This window comes from Tamandua tetradactyla, chromosome 2, assembly GCF_023851605.1.
Source record: "Tamandua tetradactyla isolate mTamTet1 chromosome 2, mTamTet1.pri, whole genome shotgun sequence".
NCBI lineage: Eukaryota > Metazoa > Chordata > Mammalia > Pilosa > Myrmecophagidae > Tamandua > Tamandua tetradactyla.
Genome location: NC_135328.1, coordinates 174,590,241 through 174,616,736, shown reverse-complemented (window position 1 = coordinate 174,616,736; position 26,496 = coordinate 174,590,241). Strand labels below are relative to the sequence as shown.

The window sequence follows — 26,496 nt, the reverse complement described above, 5'->3', positions numbered from 1 at the left end:
TAAAGAGTTCTGCTATTTTTCTCCCCTTTTTTTTTTTTTTTTTTTTTTTTTTTTTTTAAAGGAAAGACAGAGAGAAGGAAGGAAGGATAGAAGGAAGGAAGGAAGGAAGAAAGGGAAACATTTTTAAACATTTTCTTGTTTTTTTTATTGTATTCTGTTTCTCCGTTTTTGTTACATGGGCTGGGGCCGGGAATCGAACCGAGGTCCTCCGGCATAGCAGGCAAGCACTTTGCCCGCTGAGCCACCGCGGCCCGCCCTTTCTCCCCTTTTTGGTCCCAAATCATCTTTTCTTTAACAAGAATACTATTTTCTAGGGCTATACAATACCAATGAAAACTCCAAAGAGTTAAAATTACAATTCCCTTATTCCTTTTGAGTCTCTAAAAGCTTACTAACAAAGGCTATTTTTTTATTCTAGTTGCACCAAAAGATGAGGCCCTAGAATAAAAGCATGCAAGAAATTAAATCTTTAAAAATCATTATTCAGGCTCTAGATTATATATGGCAACTGCTATTTCTGGCTAACTATAATGCATTTTAGTTCCCATTAAGTAGTTTTTCCAAAGGGAGGATTATGCAAAAAAAAATTTTTTTTTAAGAATAGCTTTTTCTGTAGCAGAAAATACCAGTTAAAACAGGAGTTAAACTTGGGAAATTCATACCTGTACAGTCTATTTTTTGCTCAATTGTGCAAAACACCATCATATAGCCAGATGGTACCTCAGCAATTATGTAGTCCAGCATTTCCCTAAATGATGTTCACATGTAGTTGAGGATAGCATTTGGGAATAAGTATGAGGGCTTGTAGTAAAGGGGTGGCCATAACAATAACAAACTGATAATTAAACCTTACAGGGGCAAGACAACCAATAAAGCATTAGAAAGGAAAATTACAGGATAGTTAAGGCAAAAGAATATTTCTAGAGACCTATTCATGGATTTGTAGGTGGTGAAACAGAGATATATAAATGTGGCAGAATACCCTTGGCTCAATCAAGTTGGAAGTTCTGATTGTGTGTTCCAGAGCTTTGACTTTTAGAAGGTAGAAGGTAGAATATTTAAGTAATAAAATGGCTTGCCTATGATAAGCTATCCCTTGAAAAATGAACTTATTCAGGTCTCACTACTATATTCAATTAGAACCACCTATCTAAAGAAAAAGGAATACAGATATTGATCACATCAAACGTTTTCATTGAGAAGTTGACATGGATACTCATACAATTTATCGTGGATGGCCTCAGAAGCTTTCCTGTGTATGAGAAACAGAACCACAGGCCTTTTTGTATAAGTTCCTGTATATCTTGTCCATGCTGTTCTCAAAGAGGGGTCGGTGAGATTTTCCTTTATAAGAGGCTGCCCTGTTGGAACAGTATTCACCATCATCCATATGCACAGTGCCACGTGGCCGCTGAAATGAGCTATCAAAAAAAGGATATAAAAGATTAAATACAATGGTGAAACTAAATTCGAGGTAATGCTACATAAAACAAATATTTATAGAGTACCATATGGGTGTGTGATACTCTGCTGGGGCTATAAGAAATAAAATGCACGAAGGCCTGTGCCTTTAAAAATTGATACTATGGAAGTGGGAGTAGGACAATTTGTGTAAAACAATTAAAAAACAATGAAATGAAAATTTTGTGTGAGAGACAAATAGTTAAAAAGAAATTCAGAGAAGATAGAGAGGCGTGGAATGATAAAACAATACAGATGATCTGTATTGAGCGTACATAGCCTTTAAAGTAAGGCAGATCTAGAACTGAATTCTGGCTCATTCCTTTATTAGCTTTGGGACCTTGAGTCATTATTTAATCACCCAGAGCCTCAGCTTCCTTAACTGTATTTTGTAGCATTATTTTAAAAATTAGAGCGATATACGTACCTTATACAATGCTTATCCATTGTACCTTACACAATGTACCTTAAACACTGCTTATCTTGCACAGGAGTTACTTGGTAAATATAAGGCCCTGAACTAGGTACTTTTTATATATTTATCAATAAATTTTACAAGGAAATTGAGGCTCAGTGAGGCCAAATGGCTTACCTAAGACTACTTAGCTAGTAAAGTGACAGAACTGGAAGAGAGATCATATCTGTGACTCAAAGCCTTTCAGCTATGCCAGGCTGTTACCCCCTCAAGGTGTAGTCAAAAATTAGGCTGAATATAAAAGACGGAAAACAAGGCAGAAAAGTCTGGATTTGTGGTGACAGTAGGGATCACTGTAGTTTTGAGTGTATTAAAAGAGAAAAAAAGAGAACATATAGAAAATTAGTGAAATAAAGCAGGACCAAGCTAGTTGTAATGGGAATAGAGAAGAAAAGGCAGTTTTTTCCTGAAGGTTTATAGGACTTTTTTGAAGTTAACAAAGTTGCAATTTTATGATAAACATTACATTCTAGGCTAACACCATGTACGAGAGATAAAGGGCTGACTTCTTCAAAGACTGAGCTTATTAATTTAAAAAAATAAACAAAACTACTTCAATAAATGAAATACTTGTTATATATTAGTCTTCACGGCCTGATAGAGATTATGAAATTTGTGCCATGTAAAACTGTATAGCCTGGCTATTAAGCACTATTGTTTTATATATTTAGAATTCACTTTACCCAAACAAATAATCATTTCTTTCCCTGGTTTATTAGTCTCATGATGTTACTTCTATTGTCAGTTGTGAAAAAGAAAGGAAATAGGAACTCTTAGAGCTCAGATCCATGAGGAGAATTTGCTGTGTGGCCTAAAGTTGATCTACCACCAGTGCAATATAAATGACAATGGAAAAAGGTATGGTAAGTCATTCCTAGAGCCTGACAAAGTGTTGGTGAGGATGCAAAATGTGATCACTCATGCACTTGCTTTGAAAAATAGTTTTGCATGACCAGTAAGATTGATTGTTCAACTAGTAATTCCATTCCTAGGTACATACATAACCCAGAGAAACATTTGCACATGCGCACTCGGAGATAACGTACAAGATAAAAACTGGAAACCACCCATATATCCATCTACATTAGAACAGATAAAGTGTGGTGTATGCATATAATGGTGTAGTGTATGGCAGGGAACCTTAATGACCTACAGCTACATGCATCAATATAGATGAACCTGAAAAAACAGTCAACAGAAAAAAACAAGCTGCAAAGGAATACAAACAATTACAATTCCACTTATATAAGGTATAAAACAAGAAAAACTAAACAATGTTCTGCTTAAGGATAAAAACTCTTGTGGTATAATCATACAGAAAAACAAGGGAATGATTAATAGAAAATCATGACTGGTTACCTCAGTGGAACGAGATCCAATTAGAGGTATAAATTAGATTTCAAGATATGAATTATGCTGTATTCATTAAGCTGGGATGGTAAGCAAATGGGTGTTCATTTTATTACTATTGTTGATGTTGTTATTATCATTATTTAGGATGCACAAATCTTAAATATATTCCTTCGTGCTCTGAGCCAGCTCTGAGCACTGAGCTGAGCTGTGCTGGGCTGCTGCTGATCTCTGCTGGGTTATACTGAGCTCCCATCTGACCTCTCTCTTTTAAGCCTCCAGCTAATTAAATTAAACATCACTCATTGCAGAAGGCACTCCCCTTAGCTGAGTGTAATGTAATCAGCTATAGATGAATTTCACATGCTGATGATTTAAGTCCATAGCAAAAGAACTGGGCACCATGACCTGGCCAAGTTGACACCTGAACTTAACTACTACAGTAACCTTTTATATATTTTCACATTAAAAAGTTAAAAAAATTCATTCCCATGTAGCATGATAATAGATCTCTCTAACTCCTAATGGATTTGCTAAAAAGGAATTCTAGCAATATCTACTAGATCTTGGCAAAACTTTCTTTATACTTGGTGCCAACTTTCCCATACTAGATAATTTGGATAAGGATGTAGTCTTGGCATAATAAATTTATTTGAAAACACAATTATCATTACTTATATCTTTTATATTCAGTTAGAGTGGTAATTAAAATAATCTTTAATAATGTCAGTATAATCTTTAATATTTTTCATAAGGCTTTTGCCAAATCTCAATGCCATTGCTTTTATACAGTTAGCACATTTATTCTAAAAGCTCTGCTTGAAAAATAGTTTAGCCAACTGAATATGAGTTCTCTCATACAATTTCTCACCCGGCCTAGCTCCTGCTATTATTTAAAAATAGTTTTTTTACAATTTAAAAGGGGACAACTTGAAAAAAGATAGGGGAATCATACATACATAAATACAACCATATAAAAATGTCTGCATACTTCCTACCTCTGAAAACATACCCAGCCAGGACAATTTTCCACATATACTTCTGCACACATCCCTTTTATGAGTCCTATGTGTTTCATTTGCTTGTTTGGCTAGCTCATTCAATTCTTTGTGTTTTGCAGCAAGTCATGTGCTAAATAATGTTTCACAAACCACAGATCTGTACCTGTTTCCTTATTCTCCTCAATCACCAACTTTACCGAATACCACTGGTCAAATGATACTATCCTTCCCTGAACTCATTTTTTTGTTTAGTTTCAAAGCTAGTTCTACTACAACAAACAAAAATATTCAACCAAAATTTGAATTCCTAATACATCCACCCATCCAACCCTCAAAAAAGATAAATTTTAGGACATCTAGCTTTTAAAATCATGGTGTAGGTCCTTTCCAGTTTGAAAACCAAATTCCTAATCCCTATTATAAAGTATTGTATTTAATGTTATCAGATATAGATTTGCTATTGCTTTGGTTTCATGAAACTAAACAAATTTTTTTCATATCTCAGAGCTGCCTTAAAATAGCACCCTGAGTGTCTTGCAATAAATAAAAGTTCAAAAAGCTTTTTAGGAGCAACTGTAGTCTGTTAAGATTCTGTGAAGTGGAGCTAAAGGAGCAAAAATAGACATTCAAATGTTTTTAAATAATGCAAAATTTGGGAGGGAGTTTATTCCCATTAAAACTGCAAAGCTCTATTTTGTAAACAGTACTGTGGCTCTGTGGAAAGTATTTGGGAATTGTTAAGCCTGGAAGTCTGCATGGCATTACAGCGATGTAAACACAGAATGTGTCTGTTCTAGTTGGCTATCTGCTGGAATGCAATATACCAGAAACAGTATGGCTTTTAAAAAGGGGAGTTTAATAAGTTGCAAGTTTACAATTCTAAGGCTGAGATAATGTCCCAATTACAACAAGTCTATAGAAATGTCCAATCAAAGGTATCCAGGGAAAGATAACTTGGTTCAAGAAGGCCGATGAGGTTCAGGGTCTTTCTCTCATCCGAGAAGGCACATGTTGAACACAGTCATGGTTTCTCTCTCAGCTGGAAGGGCACATGGTGAGCAAGGCATCATCTGCTAGCTTTCTCTCCAGGCTTCCTGTTTGAGGAAGCTCCCCAGGAGACGTTTTCCTTCTTCATCTCCAAAGGTCGCTGGCTTGTGGGTTCTCGCGTTTATGTCATTCTTCTCTGGCTCTCTGAACCACACTCATTCTCCAAAATATTTCCTCTTTTATAGGACTCCAGAAACTTCTCAAGACCCACCCAAATGGGTGAAGCATGTCATTACCTAATCCAACTTAACAACCACTTTTGATTAAATCACATCTCCAGGGAGATGATCTGATTACAGCTCCAAACATACAGTATTGAATAGGGATTATTCTGCCTTTATGAAATGGGATATAGATTAAAACACGGCTTTTCTAGGGGACATATATCCTTTCAAACCAGCAGTGTCCTATTATGGAAGTATGGAAGTTTATGGATCGGTTCTAACAAAGAGCATGAGAATCATAAACACAACATTTAATTCTAGACACAGAAGCACTGGCTTTCTAGTTAATTAGTTGTGAACACATTGGGCCAGTTATGATTTCCTATTTATCAACATATTAATAAGTATTCTAAGTTTAAAGGGCATGACATTAAAAAATCCTATTAGAGAACAGGTTTTTAAGGACTATACATCCCTGTACCTGCAACACTCATTTGTGAAAAGCATTTACTAAGTTGCTAGTATATTCTATGAAATACTGTGTCAGTGCTGTATGCCATAAAATGGTTATGTTCAAAGCAGGAATAATATTTAATATATATCAAATACAGTGCATTTTTTTTTAGCAATTTACTCTTGCTACCTGAATAGGAGCCCTCTAATTACAGTAATACTATTAAGAAAAAAGAAAAAAATAACATAGCTCATGAGTATCTGAGGAATGAACAGTCTCAAATTCTAAGTGTTGAAGTTATAAACTATAAATTTTTTAAAGCCCACCATACATGAAGAGAAGAGAAAGGTCTTACACAGCTTAACATGGATTCAAAGACAAAGGGCATGTCTAGTTTTCTGCTTTGAAAGGGTGAACTCACTTGAAGCCCTATAGGTAGTTTCTGCATCAGTATCAAGTGAAGACAAAGTACTTACCAATTTATGCATAATCTATGACATAGGTTCCTATAAGAAGTATTAATATGAAATAATAAGGTGATATAAAAGGAAGAGAATTTTGGAAGACAAGCTGCTTATGCTACCCAAAGGATATTAACACTCATAAATAATTGGAAGGCCACGAGAATAATAAAACATTGGCCATTTGTAGTCCAAGAATCTGGGTTGAAAATGATTTAAAGAGTATGACACATATCCTATGCTCTAAGAGGTTAATTCTTCCCATAATATTCAACAATGGTTCCTATTAAGAAAAAGCTTGATTGATAAAGCCCTTTAGCACAGTATTGAGCATGTGGCAGATGCTCTATGGACACTGGATAGTTGGATAGATGGATGGATAGATGAGTAGAAGGAAGGAAAGTATTATTCTTGGTCTCAGAGTTCAGAATAGATGTTAAGGAGAGGTTATGTTATGGTCTAATAATAAAACCTGAAAAGCATTTTGTGTCTTTAAAGATACCATACAAAGGTAAAATGTCATTAGAGACAAAATTTATAAATAAACTATAGGAGTGGATATCAAATTTGTCTGAATCAGAATCACCAGGAAGCCTTACTAAACTCAGATTGCTGGGCTTCACCCCCAGAGATTCAGTATGTCTGAGGTGGAGCTCAAGAACTTGGATTTCTAACAAGTACCAAGGTGATTCTTATGCTTTATGGTCTAGTCCTTTTGAAAAGAACTGAATTAGAGGCTTAGTTTTCTAAAGAAAAAAAAAAGCTTAGGGAAAAATATGCAACTGTTATTTATCTGCATTATTATCAGGAACTCTACATTAAAGAATAAAGTCTATTTAAGTGGATTCACTGAAGACTAGTTACTTATAGGTTACTTACTCCCCTTCCCTGAATGACGATGTGTAAAAATCAGTCAATGACAACAAATAAGGACTAACAATGTTTATTGTGCTAGTTTGAAATGATATATGTACCCTAGAAAAGCCATGTCTTAATTCTAATCCCATTTTGTAAAGGCACTGTTTCTTCTAATCCCTATTCAGCATTGTATGTTTGAAACTGTATTTAGATCATCTCCCTGGAGATGTGATGTAATCAAGAGTGGTTGTTAAACTGGGTTAGGTGACAACACGTCTCCACCCATTCGGGTGGGTCTTGATTAGTTTCTGAAGTCCTATAAAAGAGGAAACATTTTGGGGAATGAGAGAGATTCAGAGAAAGCAGAGCAGAATGACATAGCCACAAGAAGCAGAGTCCACCAGCCAGTGACCTTTGGAGATGAAGAAGGAAAATGCCTCCTGGGAAGCTTCATGAAACAGGAAGCCAGGAATAGAAGCTAGCAGATGACGCCGTGTTCGCCATGTGCCCTTCCAGATAAGAAAGGAACCCTGATCGTGTTCACCATGTGCCTTTCCAGATGAGAGAGAAACTCTGACTGTGTTCACCATGTGCCCTTCCACTTGAGAGAGAAACCCTGAACTTCATCGATCTTCTTGAACCAAGGTATCTTTTCCTAGATGCCTTAGATTGGCCATTTCTATAGCCTTGTTTTAATTGGGACATTTTCTCAGCCTTAGAATTATAAACTAGCAACTTATTAAATTCCCTTTTTCAAAAGTCATTCTGTTTCTGGTATACCGGATTCCAGCAGTGAGCAAACTAGAATATTTATCATTTGCTTTGAGAGGATGCCTGCCTTTTACACAGTTGATCCCCTAGCTAGAGACTTCATTAAACACTGCAATAAAAAAAAGGAATTTACTTAATACAATTGATCATTATTAAGGGATCCAATTTTAATGTTTGAATTTTTTATTGAACATCTGTAATACGTATTGTCAAAAACATATTGTTTTTAAAGATGTATACAACTGCCTTTTCTAATCAGAAATTTTTCCCGATTGCTAAACTGCCATTCTTTAAAAAGCTAAAACAAAAAAACCCACAAAAAATGTAGTAATCAAAATATTCCTGAATATCAAAACATTTTCTAAACAAAAATTTAACTAAATCTTAAATGAAAAAATACTTAATATACATGAGCTAATAACAAAATCCAATGCATAATGCATTCAATTCAGAATTAAGCAATATTTTCTTACTTATAAATAAAAGCTCCCTCTTAGTTATTCAAGAGATGTCAAGAGGCAACCTGGGTTCTTTTCAGGGTAAGTAATCGGTTATAGATAAGTTTGAAAGAGGCACAATTCAAAGAGGAAAAAGGTTTCAGAAAGGGCACACCCTGAGGAACAAATAAGGTGAAAGCTATACAATAATCATGGCATAGTATCCAAGAATTCAGACAGCTTCTGGCTATACAAACTCACAGTTTATATTAAGTTGTCAACTTACTGCATTTTATGTCAATTGACACAGAGCTTTCAAAAGTTTTTATAGGATTTTCTAGTATAACTTTGCAAAAATTTCATTAATAACATTTCTCGAGTTTTAGGCTAGAAAAACAAAATTTAATTTTATATTATTAAAAAGGGTTTATAAGTAGTCTAAAATCATGGAAACTTGTTTAGATTACAATAAACATATCCTAAAATAAGCTTAAGATATATGGATTTGTAGGGTAGCCAAATATACTCTCTCTTAAGTAGGATGAAAGGCTTATCTATTGATTAACTATATTTGTTTCATTAAAAAGTTTCAGTAGTCTAAAAATATTGAAATATTTTAAGAAGATTTTACATAGTTCAAAATACAAAAAATTTTATCTTTCTGAGTCTAAATTTCCCTCAGATCCAAAAGATTAAGAAACAAGTTATTTTTTATACCAACTATTCAGAAAGATCTCTATACAGAATTAACCAGGTTCATACCTATACTCGGGGTCACTATCATAGGCAGAGTCTCTGTACAGAAGACCTCTTTTCAGTTCCAGTTCCTCTTCCTTCTCAGGGTCTCTCTCATCCTGAAAAATTAAAATATCTTCTTGTTAATTCATTTTTCCATTGCTCCCCAAATGATGCTAGTGCTTCTGTGGGAAATGCTTGCACTTTTCCAATTTAAAAGAAGTAGAATTAAAAGCTTGGATTTCTTAGGAAAGAAACAAAAGTGTGGATGAGAATTTATTATCCTATTCAATAACACTGAATAGTTTTGCTAATAAGTTTTATTATAGTTCTAATAATCCTGCTTATCAAAGAGTGACACTCAGTATATGTTACTTGATTCAATGAATGAATGAATGGGAATGGCTCCTATGTCAAGTGTAAATTAATAATATTTTACACTTTGTTATATGAAATCCAAAAAGATTTTACCTGCATTCTGAGACATAGGTATTCAGGAAAACTGCATGGATTTAATCATTCTAATTCACATTTATTAATCAGAAGCCAAAATGCAAATAACCAGTCACAAGAGGCAAAATGGAAGGAAGAGAGTTGGAATTAAAACGTGATTACTCCTACTTCTATGGGCTAACCAGTTTTTAACTCCGACATAATTAAGTATGTAAGAAATAGGATTCTGAAAAAAGACAGCTTTGTAGACTTTATCACGTGTAGTAAATCTGCTCATGTGTGGTAATTTTACCTAAATTAACATCAAATATCTTCTTCAACTCCTAGCCAATTCCTTTGGTTCCTTAGCCATAAGAACGAAATAAAGAGAACTTTAATGAAACTGGGAAGACAGCATTCGGCTTAAAAATGTGAGCAGCAAATAACAGAGCAGGTTTAAAAATCACAGAAACTGAGCATTTTTATTATTACAAAGTACCTCTACATTAATGCTTTTTTGTCTTAACTTTTGTCTATGATTAATATGCCACAACAGATTTCTTTTAGTTTTCTACACATATACACACCTCCTATTAGAGTCTGTGTATAGATTTTTAAAAAACTCTAGTTATATAAAAGCAAAGAGGCAACCAGCATCATACCTTACAAATATTTATAGGTCAAGCAAGCATTTGGGGAAATCTATTATTCCTGATGGTGCCAGAAAATATGTTTGTGGGGCATGTAGAAGTTAGTCACCTCTTACTGCTTACCAGTATTCCCATTTGCCCAAACATAATACAGAAAATGTGGAAGATATTTGCTGAATTTGTACAATGTATCTAAAATGAGCTAGGCACTTTTCATATAAATCTGAGTTAAGTTTTCAATAACCTTATGTAAAAGGTACTAAGACTCAGAAAAAATAACTTATCCAAAAATACAAGTTATTAAGTTGCAGATTTGGAATTTAAATCCAGATTTATCTACCACTTTACAGTGTCTCTGAGAATATAAACACAAAACATTCTGTCCCAAGCTGTGAGTTATCCATTTTCTTGTATGAAAATTAGGCTCAAATTCTTTCAATAATATCTATTTAGTTTTTTATGATGTTATTCTATTTTCCTGAAAGAAATAATATGGCCCAGACTAACATTTCCAGTATATCCATGAAGAAATATTTTTCTTTCAGCAAAAGTAATTAATATAGTGAAACATTACTAAAAGAAATCGAGTTCTCTTTCCTATAATATAACAAAACATTACTAAAAGAAATTGAGTTCTCTTTCCTAAAATTGGCAATAAATTAATTGTTATCTTAAAGTTCCTTTCATCAATTATTCTATTCAGGAATCACCATATTATGCATGTAACTGAAATCATACTTAGACTATCCTGTTACGAGGAAAGGAAAGGTGTCTTCTAATGTTTGCGGACTAAAATATCAAGGCCAAGAGTGGTTAAATAATCTAAGACAAGGCCAGAATTAAAAAGCAGTGATATCACTAATTACACAGTACTTAAATAAAACTTTACCTATCTGCTAGCAAATGAAATTGTTACATAAAAAGCTAAAATAACCAATAAAATGTGTTTTATTGTTATGACAATTCAAAACATTTTTTATAATAAAGTGTATACAATGTAAAAATTCAAACGGAATTTGATCACTGGTTCTAATTTGCAATTCCACCCTGGACAAATCACTTAACCTTTTATGGTTTTTTTTTTTTACATGGGCAGGCACCGGGAATCGAACCCAGGTCCTCTGGCATGGCAGGCAAGCATCCTTGCCTGCTGAGTCACCGTGGCCCGCCCAACCTTTTATGGTTTTAATTTCCTTATTCATAAAACACAGGAAGTTTAGACAGAATTGCCAAAAATCACATGGAAAAGAAGTTGCACAGGAGGCCCTGAATCCAGGTTTTTGTAATTTTATAACCTGGCCTGTATAATAAATTTAATAGAGGATAAAATCTAAAGGGAAGGTCACTTTAAGAACATTTGTGATAATTTTGACAAATTGCTGGAGATTGAGTATGGACTAGCATGAATGTAATAAACACCTAGGGGCCTCAGTCTTAGGGGCCCCATACTTTCATGGGCTTTTTCCAGGAATCCCACCAGTTTCTCAAAGTGAAGATACTAAAAAGATCCCTTCCTGGTTCTGGCAGCAGAGTGGAAAAGTAATCCTTGTGAAATATGCCCAGAACCTTTTGCATAATTAAAGTTAAAGAAGGCACTTAATAATGATAAAGGGGTCAATTATTTAAGAAAATCTAACAGTCCTTAACAAACATGCACCTAACTAATAAGCCAGAAGTAATAGGACAAATATTGTATGATTTCTTTTAGTAAATTCTTATAAGAAAATTGGGGCCTAGACTGTAAGTGCTTACAGCAGTCACATTTATTCCTGAGTTTTAAGTGTTATTTCTAAATTCTGAGATGCTGTGCTATACGTAATATAGCCTGGTATTTTCCTGAAACTTTGGGTACCTGTGTGATATGTAACACTCAAGAGTTGGAGCTCTGCAGCTCTGAAAGTCAGTGTTCCTACATATTGCCAATCTTAAAGAAGCTGAAAAAGAGCTCAGGCTTCAACTAGAGAGAAGAATGAAGCTGATCTATTTGGGACTAGGGTAAATCAGAAAACAAGGTAAAGGATGATATTGTCTGTATTTTAGAACTTCATTTACTGTATGAAACCAAAGGAAGAATGGTTTATTTTGTCCAAAATCTAAATTTTCTGTAGCATACAATCTAACTTTACCTGTCTGTTCAGTTCAGTTAAACCACCTAAATACATGGAACTAGAATTGGGAATGAGAGCTTGCAATTCTATATAGCTTAATGTAATACCCGGACACATTCCAGAGTATGTCGGGTAAATAATTTAAAAGTATTGGCAAAATTGCTTGAGGAACTAGAGAAAAAATATGGGACTATTAAACTTTCCCACCTGGGAAATTCCTGATATTCTCAAACATTAGGACTCCCTAGAGTTAATAAGCCAAGACCTTGATCTTGAGGCTTGCTCTTATGAAACTTATTTGCTCATGTAGAAGCTAAGTTTACCTATAACAATGCCTAAGAGTTACTTCCAGAGAACCTCCTTTGTTGCTTAGATGTGGTCTCTCTCTTTAAGCTTAATTCCGCAAGTAAAATGATTACTCTCCCCACTACATGGGATATGACGTTAGGGATGTAAGTCTCCCTGGCAATGTGAGACATGACTCCCAAGGATGATCCTGGTCTTGACACAATGGAATCTATAATGCCAACCTGACCAAAAGGGGGGAAAAAGAAATGTGATCAAATAAGGTTATCAGTAGCTAAGAGATTTCAAATAGAGTTAAGAGCTATTCTGGAGGTTACTCTTCTGCAAGCTTCAGCTAAACATTGCTAACTGTCATGGTATAACAATCCCCAACCAACATTGTTCCTGTAATCCCTAAAGAATACCCAGGGCCCTATCTGAGACAGTATAAAAGTTTCACCCACCAAGTTTATTTTTCAGAAACCTAAATCCTCCAGATGGTTCATAGGCCAGATAAACTCTGAAACCCAGAGTTACCAGACTTTCCAAGAGTATTAACCAGTTGCATCCTTCTACCCCATAATGTTGACACCTCTTTTCAACATGAAGAAGTTAAAATGGCAATTGCCCAGATATCTCTAAAGAGTGTTTGAAGGATCAAAGGAAAAGGAGGAGTTGTAACAGAAAAAATAGGATTTAATTAAAAATTATGATTACTGAATCATTATATTGATCTTTCTTTTTAGTCTCCAATGTCTTGGAGCAGCTAGAAATAAATAATTGAAATGATGGAACTGTAACCCATACCATACTTTGAAATTTGTTCTAAAACTACTTGTTAAAATGTACTATGAAATTCATCACTTATTTGAATATAATTATATTTCACAGTAAAAATGTTAAAAAAAAGTAATGACAAATCTAAGTCTTTGGACATACCGTGTATTAAGATATAAGTTTTCACAAGCACTAAAAATGGTGGGGAGAAAGAGGGGTTTAGAAAAAGTATCTATACATGCTATTGAAGTTAATTTGGTATCAAATCAAACATGATTGTTAAATGATAACTACAAGGGAATATATGGGATATATCCAGATAGCAAAAAGAAGGGCTTCAATATAGTACAATACAAAAAAATAAATAAATATGAAATTAGGCATTAACAGAATAAATGAGGGACAAAAAAAAGACAACAAAAGCTAAACAGCAAAATGGTAGAAGAAAGTTCTATATTATCAATAGTGACTTTAAATGCAAATGAAGTAAATTCTCCAGTGAAAAGGCAGATGTTGGCAGAATGGATAAAAAGCATGATCCAACTATTTTCTATTTACAAGAGATTTGCCTTAAATACAAAGACATAAGTAAGTTGAAAGGGAAAAGACAGAAAAAAATATACCATGTGGGCAGTAAACCAAAGAAAACTAGGGCAGCTATACTAATATCAGATAAAATAGACTTTAAGCCCAAAATAGTTGTAAGGGACAAAAATGGTCATTATATACTGATAAAGGGGGCCAATTCAACAAGGCAACAAAATTATTGATATATATGCATGCTAAAGCAGAGCTTCAAAATATGTGAAGCAAATAGTGACAGTTATGAAGGGAGAAATAGACAGTTTTACTAACAGCAGGAGACTTTAATACAGCAATTTCAATAACGGAAAGAATATCTAGACAGAAGATTATAAGGAAATACAAGACTTGAGAGATACTTTAAACCAACTAGACCTAATCGCTATATACAGAACACTACGCCCAACAACAATAGAATACCCATTCTTTGTGAAGGCACATGCACCATTCTCCAGGATAGACCATGTCTTAGGTAATGGTTTAGTTTGTTAATGCTGTTGGAAATGCAATATATCAGAAATGGGTTGGCTTTTATAAAGGGAATTTATTAAGTTACAAATTTACAGTACAAAGACCATAATAATGTCCAAATTATGGCATCCATAGAAAGATACCTTGATTCAAGAAAGGCCAATGACGTCTGGAACAACTGTCAGCTGGAATGGTACGTGGCTTGTGTCTGTGGGTTCTTTGGCTTCTGGTTACAGACAGCTTTCCCAGGGGCATTTTCAATTGTCTCTTTCTGTGTTGGCTCTGAGCTTTTTCCAAATGATTCCTTCTTAAAAGACTCCAGTAAGCAGAGTAAGACCCACCTTGAATGGGTAGAGATACATCTCCATGGAAATCACCTAATCAAAAGTCCTAGCCACAATCGGGTGAGTCACATTTCCATGGAAACAACCTAATCAAAAATATCCTGCCCAAACAATAAGTCTGTCCCCACAAGACTGGACTAGAAAAAAGAACATGGCTTTTCCGGGGTACACAGCAGCCTCAAACCAGCACATTCCAAACTCTGGACCCAAAAAAGACATGTTCTTCCCATAAACAAAATACATTCATTCCATTATAATACCCAAAAGCCTTAAATCATTTCAGTAACAACACAAAGACAACACAAAGTCAAAACCAGTACAAAATCTCAACAAGTCACACACAAGGTCTGTCCTAAGGCAAAAATTCTCCTTTGTCTGTGTACCTGTGAAACTCAGAACAAGTGATCTGCTGTCAATATATAAAGGAAGGACAGTCATAGGATAAACATCCCTATTTCCATATGGAAAAATTGAAAGGAACACAGGGGTCACTGGACTCAAAGTTCCAGAGAATTTCAGGGCAAACCCCATCAGATTTCAAAGTCTTAGAGTCATTTATCATTCTCAGGGCTTGGGAGACCAGCAGTCCCACCCTTTCCAAGAACTTACACAGCAGCCCTGTTCTCTCTAAAACCTGGGGTGAGGGTAGCAACCTTGGGAAGCTTTGGGGAGACTATCATTTTCTCAGCTCCACCATTTTCAAGCATTGAGGCAGCACCTGGGCTCTCTACCACCTCTGCAACACATGCTCAAATACCTTAGAAAAATGGGTTGGCAGTGAGGCTCCCCACAATCCTCAAGGAATGTGCTCCACCCTCTCTGAGGCCCAAGTCAACAATGCTCTTCCACCCCTATCCCCTGCCTCCAAGGCAAACTCCCCCTTTCCCCCTTTCCACTCTCTTGGCTGAAGATTTCTTGACTTCAGATCTTAGCTTCCATAGCTCTGCCTTTGAAGTAATTTTTCCTTCAATTGTCCCTTTTCTGTCCCTATTAGTTCACATTGGCAGTGGTTCTGTTTATACAGGTCTCACAAGAAGCTGGATTTTCTGTGCAGTACACATGAGTCATATCCACCAGATAATAGGACCTTTCATAAATCCTTTCTGGATAGCTCGATTTCCAATTCTGGCTTTTCCTGAAATGGCTGACTGGTTCCATGTTTGGTTAAATCCTCAAATGGGGCACTATTCTCTGGGTGTCACTTTTGGAAAGCCCAGAATTTTCCAGATCATCAATTTCTGGTTTTTTTGTACCCAAGAGTTCAGTTCTCACCTTATCTCTTTCCTGTCACATCTTATTATAAACTGCAAGGAGAAGCCAGGCTGCATTTTCCACATTAACTTGGAAATCTCTACTGCTAAATATCCAAATTCATCACTCTCAAATTCTGCTTTCCATCCAATATCAGTATTTAATTTTGTCAAATTCTCTGCCACTTTAAAACAAGGCTCACCTTCCTTCCAGTTTACAATGACACATTCATCATTTCTGTCTATAACGTTGTTGGAAATCTTTAGAGTCCACATTTCTACCAACAGTCTCTTCAGATCATTTTAGGCTTTCTCTATCAATCCTCATAAATCCTCTAGAATTTTCCCTTATCCATTTGAAAAGCTATTCCAACATCTCTGTTATTTGCAAACTGCAGCACCCTACTTCTCTGGTACCAAAATCTATTTTAGTTTCTTCATGTTGCTGCAAATGCAATATACCAGAAATGGGTTGGCTTCTATAAAGGGAATTTATTAAGTTAAAAGTTTATAGTACCAAGGCCATAAAAATGTTCAAACTAAGGCATCTAGAGAAAGATACCTTTAATCAAGAATGGCTGATGGCATCCAAACAACTCTGTCAGCTACGAAAGCATATGGCTGGTGTCTGCTAGTCTTTTGGCTTCTGGTTTCAAACAGCTTCCCTGGTGGTTTTCTTTCTGTATCTTTAAATGTCTCTGTGTTGGCTCTGAGCTTTTTCCAAAATGATTCCTTCTGAAAGGACTCCAATAAGTGGATTAAGACTCACTTCGAATGGGTGGAGACACTTTCTCCATGGAAACCACCTGATCAAAAGATCCCACTCACAAACGAGTGGGTCACATCTCCACGGAAACTTAATAAAAAAGATCCCCCTAAACAATAAGTCTGCCCCCACATGACTGGAATAGGAAAAAGAACATGGCTTTTCTGGAGTACACAACAGTCTCAAACTAGCACAAGGTAATAAGACAAGTCTCAATTAATTAAAAAATTTTGAACTCATACAAATTCTCTGATCAGAAAAAAGAGCCTCTTGCCTTTCATTTTTCTTTTCTTGCAAGAGTGCCTGCATGTCTTCTCACATGTATATCTAATGAATTTTCTACCTGCTTACTCTTTGTGCTGTGCCCTTAATCTCTCTTGCAGCATGGCTGTAGTAGTTTACAAGCTGCCAGAATGCGATATACAGGAACAGAAATGGCTTTTAAAAGGGGGAACTTAATAAATTACAAGTTTATAGTTCTAAGGAAGTGAAAGTGTCCAAATTAAGGCACCAACAAGAGGTAACCTTCACTCAAGAAAGGCCCATGGGTCTAGAATACCTCTGTCAGCTGGGAAGGCACACAGCAGCATCTGCTAGCTCTCTCTTCTCATTTCATAAGGCTTCCTCAGTTGTGTTTTCCTTCTTCAACTCCAAAGGTTTCTGGCTATCTGAGCTCTGGTGGCTTTAAGGCTTTTTCCAAAAATGGCTCCCTCTTAAATGCTCCAGTAAGCAACCCCACCTTGAAAAGGTGGGGACACATTTCCATGGAAACCACCTGTGCTGGTTTGAAAGGATATATGCCCCCTAAGAAAGCCATGTTTTAATATAAATCTCATTACTTAAAGGTAGAATAATCCCTACTCAGTACTGTATATTTGAAACTGTAATGAGATCATCTCCCTAGTTGATGTGATTTAGTTAAGAACGGTTGTTAATCTGGATTAGGGGATGACATGTCTCCACCCATTTGAGTGGGTCTTGATTGGTTTACTGGAGTCCTATAAAAGAGGAAATATTTTGGAGACTCAGAGAGACTCGGAGAGAGCAGAGAATGCTGCAGCACCACGAAGCAGAGAGTCCACCAGCCAGCGACCTTTGGAGATGAAGAAGGGAAATGCCTCCCGGGGAGCTTTATGAAACCAGAAGCCAGGAGAGTAAGCTAGCAGATGACGCCGTGTCTGCCATGTGCCCTTCCAGCCGAGAGAGAAGCCCTGACTGCGTTCGCCATGTGCCTTTCCAGATGAGAGAGAAACCCTGAACTTCATCGGCCTTCTTGAACCAAGGTATCTTTCCCTGGATGCCTTTGATTGGACTTTTCTATAGACTTGTTTTAATTCTCGGCCTTAGAACTGTAAACTAGCAACTCATTAAATTCCCCTTGTTAAAAGCCATTCCGTTTCTGGTATATTGCATTCCAGCAGCTAGCAAACTAGAACACCACCTAATCAAAATTTACTACCCACAATTAGGTGGGTCACATCTTCATGGAAACAATAAAAAAGATGCCACCCTGCAATACTGAATGAAGATTAAAGAACTTGGCTTTTCTGGGGTACACAGCGGATTCAAACTGGCACAATGGCCAAAAACCTGGAAGCTAAACTCCAGCAACATGTTTTGTCAAGCCAGCCAGGAGATCTTCTCTCTCTGACTGATGAGTACTGGGAAGCTTGGCTGTGTGCTTTTGCTTCTCACTTGGTTAACTGCTATCCTCTCCCTTGACTCCAGAGAATTTCCTTTCTCCTCTGTCTGGCTTTCTAGGTCTTTTGAGACATTCCATCTTTTGTAACAGAATTTTGGGATAAGGATTCTTATACCAAACAAGGTATTGTCTTTAACATTCCAGGGAATCAGCTCTGGTTTAGGCCTATGATAATTGGAGATAATCTTGGAGATAATTTAAGAAGAATATCTCCCCCTGAAAGCCTGAAGTGAAGTTTACAGGGAAAGCAAAAGCCCCAGCTATCCTGATGGAGTAATCTAGGTCCATGAAAGCTGGTAAATTGCCATTCATTTTAAATAAGCCTGCAGGCCATTTTGTCTCTGCTCACTCATGGTGTCAGCTCTCTGGTCCTTACCAGCCTGGGGGCAGCCTGGACCATGGTTTCTTCTCTTCACTATCACTCTCTGATACAACTGAAACGTTGGCAGGTACTTCTCTTGGGGAAATACTAGTGTTAGGTTTACCTTTACTTTCTAAGATCTGTTCTGCAAGATACAGAAGGCATAAATCCTGATCCTGTTCTATAAGATGTCCCAAACTAGACCCTGTGAATTGTCTGAAAAGAGTACTAAGCCATGTTTAATTGTTGCCCCTGGCTTTTTCCAGCTCATTCTGCATTCTCCTTTAAAAGGAGCCCAATTTCTTTGCTGCATGTTCTTTCACCCTAGCCCAAATCCTGGCAATACCAGGGGAAATTTCCTCCCTAGAGTTTCTTTTGGAAAATCCTTTCATTTCTTTTAAACAGATACCCTGGAAGATGAGTGAGTCAGCTCAGCAGTGTTGGGATGGTACCAAGCCATTCATCTCCTGAGTCTTCAAGGACTCTAGGGACACCTGGGGATAAGGAGCCTGATCCCCTGGCATCAAAGGATCAGTGCTCAGAACAGCAGGCCAGTGATCTGGGACAGTGTGTACCAGTATGGAAACTGGGCTTTTTTCTCTCCCTCCCTTAGAAATGGATGACAGTCCACTGGGCTTCCTGCTACAGAACTGGGATATCTTCCCACCACAGGGCTAAAAAGGAAAAAAACTCATTTTCTACTGCAATACTGTCCAGCCACAGTATCACCTGGAGGATGGCCAGCACTGGCCAACATATGGGATACTCAGTTATAACCCTATGTTACAATTAACTCTCTTTTATACATGGGAGAGAAACAGGCAAAAAGTTCCTTTTTATGGCCTTATATCAAACCAAATCCATAAAGGGCTCTTACAAATTATGTTATGCCCAAAAAGACTATCAAGAACAAGACCTTCTTCCTCATAACTCTTCTTTTAATTCTTTTTTAAACAGCACCCCCAACCCTAAAATCCTCATTAAGTCTCTCTTAAAACCCACTGCAGCCAAATATAAAGCTTCTCTTCTAAATTATGATTGTTTTAGCCCTCAGGACACAGGAAACAAAGGTATTCCCAGGAGCATTGTCATAGACTCCTCTCAGGTATGGTGGCCCCCACATCAGGAGCATAAGTCTAAGCATCTTCCAAGGAAGAACACCCTGGGGATGCCTGGCGATTTTATTCTCTATGTTCCCTAGTAATTGGGCTGTGGAGAAGAAAATGCACATCTCAGGTGTGCGTTGTGAGGCAGGCTGTCACATCAATGCTAATGAAGCGCCTCATTTCCTTTTCAAGAGAAAATGGGAAATGCCAACCGTCAATATAAGCTAAAAAATGGGGAAGCACAACTCTCCAATGGGGCTCAATTACAATCTGTAAAAGACAGGGAAGGCAGTCAGGAATTCCCTATGTACAAATGCTCAAAGCTCTCTATCAAAACAAGAACCTGAGAAGCATGTGCCTCCTAGTTATGCCATGCCTCAATTTCTATTAGGAAAAGAAAATCTTCTTAATAATCCCCTTTTAAAACCTGTTTGCTAAAAGGCATGAAAAAAATGTACCACCCGAAGTCAGTTAATTGTAATAAGCTAAGGGAAATCACTCAGAAGAAAGAGGAAAACCTGGCTCTATTTCATGACAAGCTAGTGGAAGCCTAGAAAAGTTACTGTAAGAATCAAGCTACTACACAAAAATTAACTCCAAGTGGATCAAACACCTAAATATAAGAACTAGCATCATAGAGCTTGTAGAAGAAAATGTAGGGAGACATCTTCAAGACCTAGTAACAGGAGGTAGCTTCCTAAACTTTGCACCCAAAGTACAAGCAACAAAAGAAAAAAATAGATAAATGGGAACTCTTCAAAATCAAATGATTCTGCATCTCAAAAGACTTTGTCAAAAAGGTGAAGAGGCAGCCAACTCAATGGGAAAAAATATTTGGAAATCAAGTATCAGACAAAGGTTTGATATCCTGTATACATAGAAAAATCATACAACTCAACAACAGAAGAACAAACAATCCAATTATAAAAGGGGCTAAAGATATGAATAGGCATTTTTCTGAAGAGTAAATACAGATGGCTCAAAAGCACATGAAGAGATGCTCATATTCACCGGCTACAAGGGAAATGCAGATCAAGACTACAATGAAATACGACCTCATACCTATAAGAATGGCTGCTATGAAACAATCAGGAAACTACAAATGTCGGAGAGGATGTGGAGAAACTGGGACACTTATACACTTCTCGTTGGAATGTATAATGGTGCAGTCACTATGGAAGACTGTTCCACAATTCCTTAGGAAACTAAATATCGAATTGCCCTATGACTCAGCAATAGCACTACTTGGTCTATATCCAGAAAGCAATGACACAAATAGGATTTTTGTGCACACCAATGTTCATAGTAGCATTATGCACAATCACCAAATGTCCATCAACAAACGGTTGATCCATTGAGTGGATCAACAAAATGTGGCATATACATATGATGGAATATTATGCAGCAGTAAGACAAAACGACATCCTGAAGCACGTGACAAGATGATGAGCCTTGAAGAAGTAATGCTGAGTGAAATTAGCCAGACACAGAAGGACAGATACTGTATGAATCCACTTTTATGACCAGCATGAAGGTATAATCAGAGACTTATAATACAGAATATAGGGGACTTAGAGATAGACAGAAGCTACAGATGGCTGTACCGTTAGCTAATGAGGCTGAACTCTAATGTAACGGAATAGAGAGGAGCAAAGGTGATTCTCTAGTGGGTCTAGAAGTAATATTACCATATTGAAGATGAACAAGATTGAAAGGGGTTGCATAGATCTACATGTCCCACTGACTCACACTAGAAATATGAATGAGTTCTTGTAAGAATTACTTCAAAGATATGATTATTGTATGAAGAGTGTTTAAGTCCAGGGTACAGGGGAGAAAACTGGTATTGTATGCTATGAGCTATGTTCAAAAGGAAACCATCAGCTCTACCACAGCAACAGCAGAGGTAAATAATGGGGTGAAGGAAAAGAATTCAGAGGAGGTTTAGATTTCCTATTTGGTGAGGGTGTGTTTATTGGTTTTCTGTCTCTTGGGAACAATTAAATTATCTAAAATTGAAAATGTTGATGGACTGTGGACTTTGGGCCCTCTACATGATGCCCTATGAATGCAGGTGGCTGAAGGATGCAATGAAGGAGAAGTAGATTGGCGAACGATGGTGTACACTTATGAATGAAGGTTGTGCTGCTACGAAAAGGAGCAATGTCATGAGGCATGCAACGATGTGAATAAACATGTGGGACATTTGGTGAGACAAAATAAGCCAGAAACAAAAAAACAACAATGGTATGGTCACCTTTAGAAAATGCTTATAAGAAAACAGGGGCCTAGATTGTCAACTTTTAGAGTAGACACAGTAAGTCCAGAGTGGTGATTATTATTTCTGGATTTTGAGAGGCTGTTTTATATATACAACCTGATATTTAGAGGTAAGAATGAAGCCGAATAGGTGGGGTTAAAGTAATTCAGTACACAGGGGTAAGGAATGCCATTGCTGATGGGGTTTGGTGAGTGTGAATAATGCTACTATGAACATCGGTGTGCAAATGCCTGTATGTGTCATTGCTTTCAGTTCTTCTGGGTATAGACCAAGTAGTGCTATTGCTGAGTCACAGGGCAACTCGATATTTAGTTTCCTAAGGAACTGAGAATAGTCTTCTATAGTGACTGCACCATTATACATTCTGATAAGCAATGCTTAAGTGTCCCAGTGTCTATATTTTAGAAGCACACATACTTTTTAAGACCAGTGGAAGAAAGGTTTATTTGATCGTGAACTGAAATTTTCGGTAGTGCATAATCTAATTCAACCTATCTGTATAGCTCATTTTAACAGCTGAAACATAGGATGCACAGAATAAGAAAGAGGTCCTTTAACCCCGTATAGATTATTGTAATGCCTGGAAACTTCCTAGAATATAAAGCAGATAATCAGAAAGTATTGGCAAAGTCCCATGAGGGAGAGGAGAAACAATACGGAACTATTAAACTTGACCATCAGGGAATCCCCTGATACTGTGTCAAACTTTAGGGACACCCAGTCAATAGGCCATGTCCTCCATCATGAGGCTTACTCTTGTGAAGCTTATGTAGGTAGCACAGAAGCTTAGACTACCTATAAGTATGCCTAAGAGTTACTTCTGGAGGACCTCTGTTGATGTGGCCTCAGTCTCTCTAAGCCCAACTCTGCAAGTGAAATCATTGCCCTCCCCCCTATGTGGGACATAACATGCAGGGGTGAAGGTCTCCCTGGCAACAAGGGAGAGGACTCCCAGGGATGAACCCAGACCTGGCACCGGGGATCAACAATTCCATCCTACCAAATGGGGGGAAAGAAGTGCAATTAATAAAGTATCAGTGGCAGACAGAGTTCAAATAGGGTGGAGAGGCTACTCTGGGGGTTGCTCGTACATAAGCTTCAGGTACACCTTGCTACCTATCATAATCTGCAAACCCCCAACCAGGACCATTCCAGCCAATCTTAAAGAACACCTAGGGCAATATATAAGATTCCACAAGGGTTCCAGGCACTAGAGTAACTTTCCAGAAACCTACAACCTCCAGATGGGTCCCTGGTCCAGATAAGTCCTGAAACCTAGCCCAGCCTCTCCAGAACATCAGATAGTTCTATCTTCCTACCCCATATTAGTGACAGACCCTTCCAATATCAAAAACTTAGAACTGCCATAGCCCAAACAACCCTAAAGAGAGGTACGGAAAGATCAAAGGTGATGGCGGAATTATACATAGAAGATAGGATTTAACAAATAAATATGAATGCTGAATCAATAAATCTATATCTGTTTTACTCTCCAGTATTTTAGAACAGCTAGAAGTAAAAACCTAAAATTGTGAAACTGTAACTCATGTCAAAGTCTGAAATATGTTCTACAACTAATTATTGTACGGTGCTTGGAAATTTATAGCTTTTTTGTATACATGTTATTATTCACAAAAAAAGAAGAAAAAAAGTCGATTGTGATGATAAAAAAGTATTTAAGCCCTCTAGCCTCCTATATTCTGGAGCAGTTAGATGACAAAATATGAGAGGATCACATGGTAGCCCATGACAAACTCTGGGATCTGTCCTGTAACCATTTGTTGAATAGTGCTTTGAAAGCTATTGCTTTTTTATTTCTTTGCTTTGTATATATGTTATATTATACAATAAAAAAGTTAAAAAAAAAAAGAAAATCAATCTAAGTTTAGCTTTCACAAAAGGTGATGAAGTCAGGGAAAGGGGAAGGCCTCTGACATAAGTTTAGAACTGGTGCCAAATCCTTAATGGCCAGGGTCATTAAAAATGCAAAACATAATCAAAGCGGGAACCTTTGGCAGGAAGTTCAAATTAGTTAGATTATCTAGATAAACTGTAACCTCTGGAGGATCCAATCAGTGGAGAAACGGGAGGGACTCACAGGTTAGATAAATATTGTGCTTGTAGTGGCTCAGAGCACTGGCCACCATCTTCCAGAAGGTGTCCGTTCTTGCAAGATCGTGAATAAATTCTTTTTTTCTCCACAATCGGGTGAGCATTTATTCTCTTTCAAGTACGATATTCTTTCTAACAGTTACTATTATAAATTCAGATTCCTAAGAAAGTTAAGTTTTACTAGGCACCCATTTCATTAGCCATTCTGCCCATGACATTCAGAGAAAGCTGCAGAAGCTCTCCATGGGTCTGCAAATTCCCACTAGGAGGAGGCCGAGGAGGAAGAGAAGGCAAAGGGAGGTAAGCAGAAGACCAGAAAACAGGCTCAGCTTATGCAGTTGCTGTTAACAGTGCTCTTTTCTCTTGAGGTCACCCAAATCGTGGCTCCAAGTCTCAAGAGTCTTGCTGAAACTGTGGGTCAGAAAGCCACTGGCAAAAAGACTGTCAAAAATCTCAACTTGGGGACCCACCAAGGGCTTGCCCAGGTGCCACCAACATAGGCTTTGGGCCCAGGGACTATGCTATTTCCTGAAGGGAGGACAGGACAGCTCTTCAAGCCCTGCTTGTGGCAAATAAAGAAAACTGAGGGTGCCTAAGGCTGCGTATGGCATTGTTGGCTTTACATCTGACCAACTCAGAGGAGCCCTGGGTGACACTTGACGTGACAGGTAAAATTATTAATTTCTTAATTAACATTGGAGCCACTGTATTCTAAACTGCTACTGTAGGCCTATCTCTACTCTTGCTAGGTATGGGAGTTGACAGTAAAGCCAAAACTAAAATCTTCACTACCCCTCTATTTGTAGGCTTAAAAACATTCCACTAGCCCATCAATTTCTCATTGTTCATGGATGATCCACCCCTTCTAGGAAGGGGTCTTCACTCCTTGGGGACCACCATAAAACTAGTAAACCTGACTAATTTTTACCCCTTGTTTGTTCTGAAGCCACTACTAGGTCTGAGGCCTCTTGGCATCCCCCCAAAAATCCTTAAGCAAATAAACCTGCCTATATAGAACAAAGGAATCCCAGGGTGAGCCTGATGAATCACCTTGTCTGCATTCAAATTTTCAGCCCTAAATCTAGACACATTCTTTTGTATCCCTTTTCACCTTAACTCTCAATATCTATTTGCCTTTTTTTTTTTGGCATCGGCACGCACCAGGAATCGAACCTGGGTCTCCAGCATGGCAGGTGAGAACTCTGCCACTGAGCCACCATTGTCTGTCCCCTATTTGCTTTTAGATGGCAGAAACAAAAATAAAATTTCCACCCTGCTAAGTACAGACCACCCCAAGGGTTTTGAAATAATCCCCATATATTTAAAAATGCCTTAGCAGAAGACCTTGCGCTGACTTCTAACGACCTCAAAACACAGTCTTGCAGTATTAAATTTATAAAAGTAAATTTTATATGTTATTGTCATTAGTGGAAGAAGATACTATGAAGAACTGTACACCAACAATTCAGATAATTGGATACACCAACAAACTATCCACACTGACTCAGAAAGAAATAGAAGATTTCAACAAACCAATAACTAGGTAAAGAGATTGAATCAGTAATAAAAAACATCCCAACAAAGAAAAGCCAAGGACCAGATGGATTCAAGGGAATTTTACCAAATATTCCAAGAAGAATTAACAACAATCCTGCTCAAAATCTCAAGAAATTGAAGAGGAGAGAACACTTTCTAATTCATTCTATGAGACCAACACCACACACTCATACCAAAGGCCAGATAAAGAAAATTACAGAATAATATCTCTTATGAATACAGGGGCAAAAATCTTCAACAAAATACTAGGAAAAAAATAAAAAAACATATTAAAAGAATTATACACCATTATCTAAGTATGCAATGGTGGTTCAACATAAGAAAATCAATTAATGTAATACAACATATTAACATGATAAAGGGGTAAAAACAACAACAACAACAAAAAAAAACAGCAAAAAACATGATCATCTCAATTGATACAGAAAAAAATATTTGACAAAATCCAGCAACTCCTCTTGATAAAAACTTAAAAAACTAAGAAAAGGAGGAAACTTC

At 37.1% G+C, this 26,496-nt stretch overlaps 1 protein-coding gene across 8 annotated transcripts in view; it reads right to left on the bottom strand.

Moving 5' to 3' along the window:
• Positions 1-1,173: 1,173 nt before the first annotated feature.
• The window catches only part of SPATA6 (spermatogenesis associated 6), a 211,618-nt gene continuing 186,295 nt past the window's right edge, over positions 1,174-26,496 (bottom strand). For all 8 annotated transcript variants that reach the window (XM_077149739.1, XM_077149740.1, XM_077149735.1 and 5 more), the window contains 2 exons: positions 9,242-9,333; positions 1,174-1,421 (listed from right to left, as the gene is read on the bottom strand). In XM_077149739.1, coding sequence (XP_077005854.1) covers positions 1,241-1,421; positions 9,242-9,333 — 273 coding nt within the window. In that variant the 3' untranslated portion in view covers positions 1,174-1,240. The remainder of the gene's footprint in view (positions 1,422-9,241; positions 9,334-26,496) is intronic.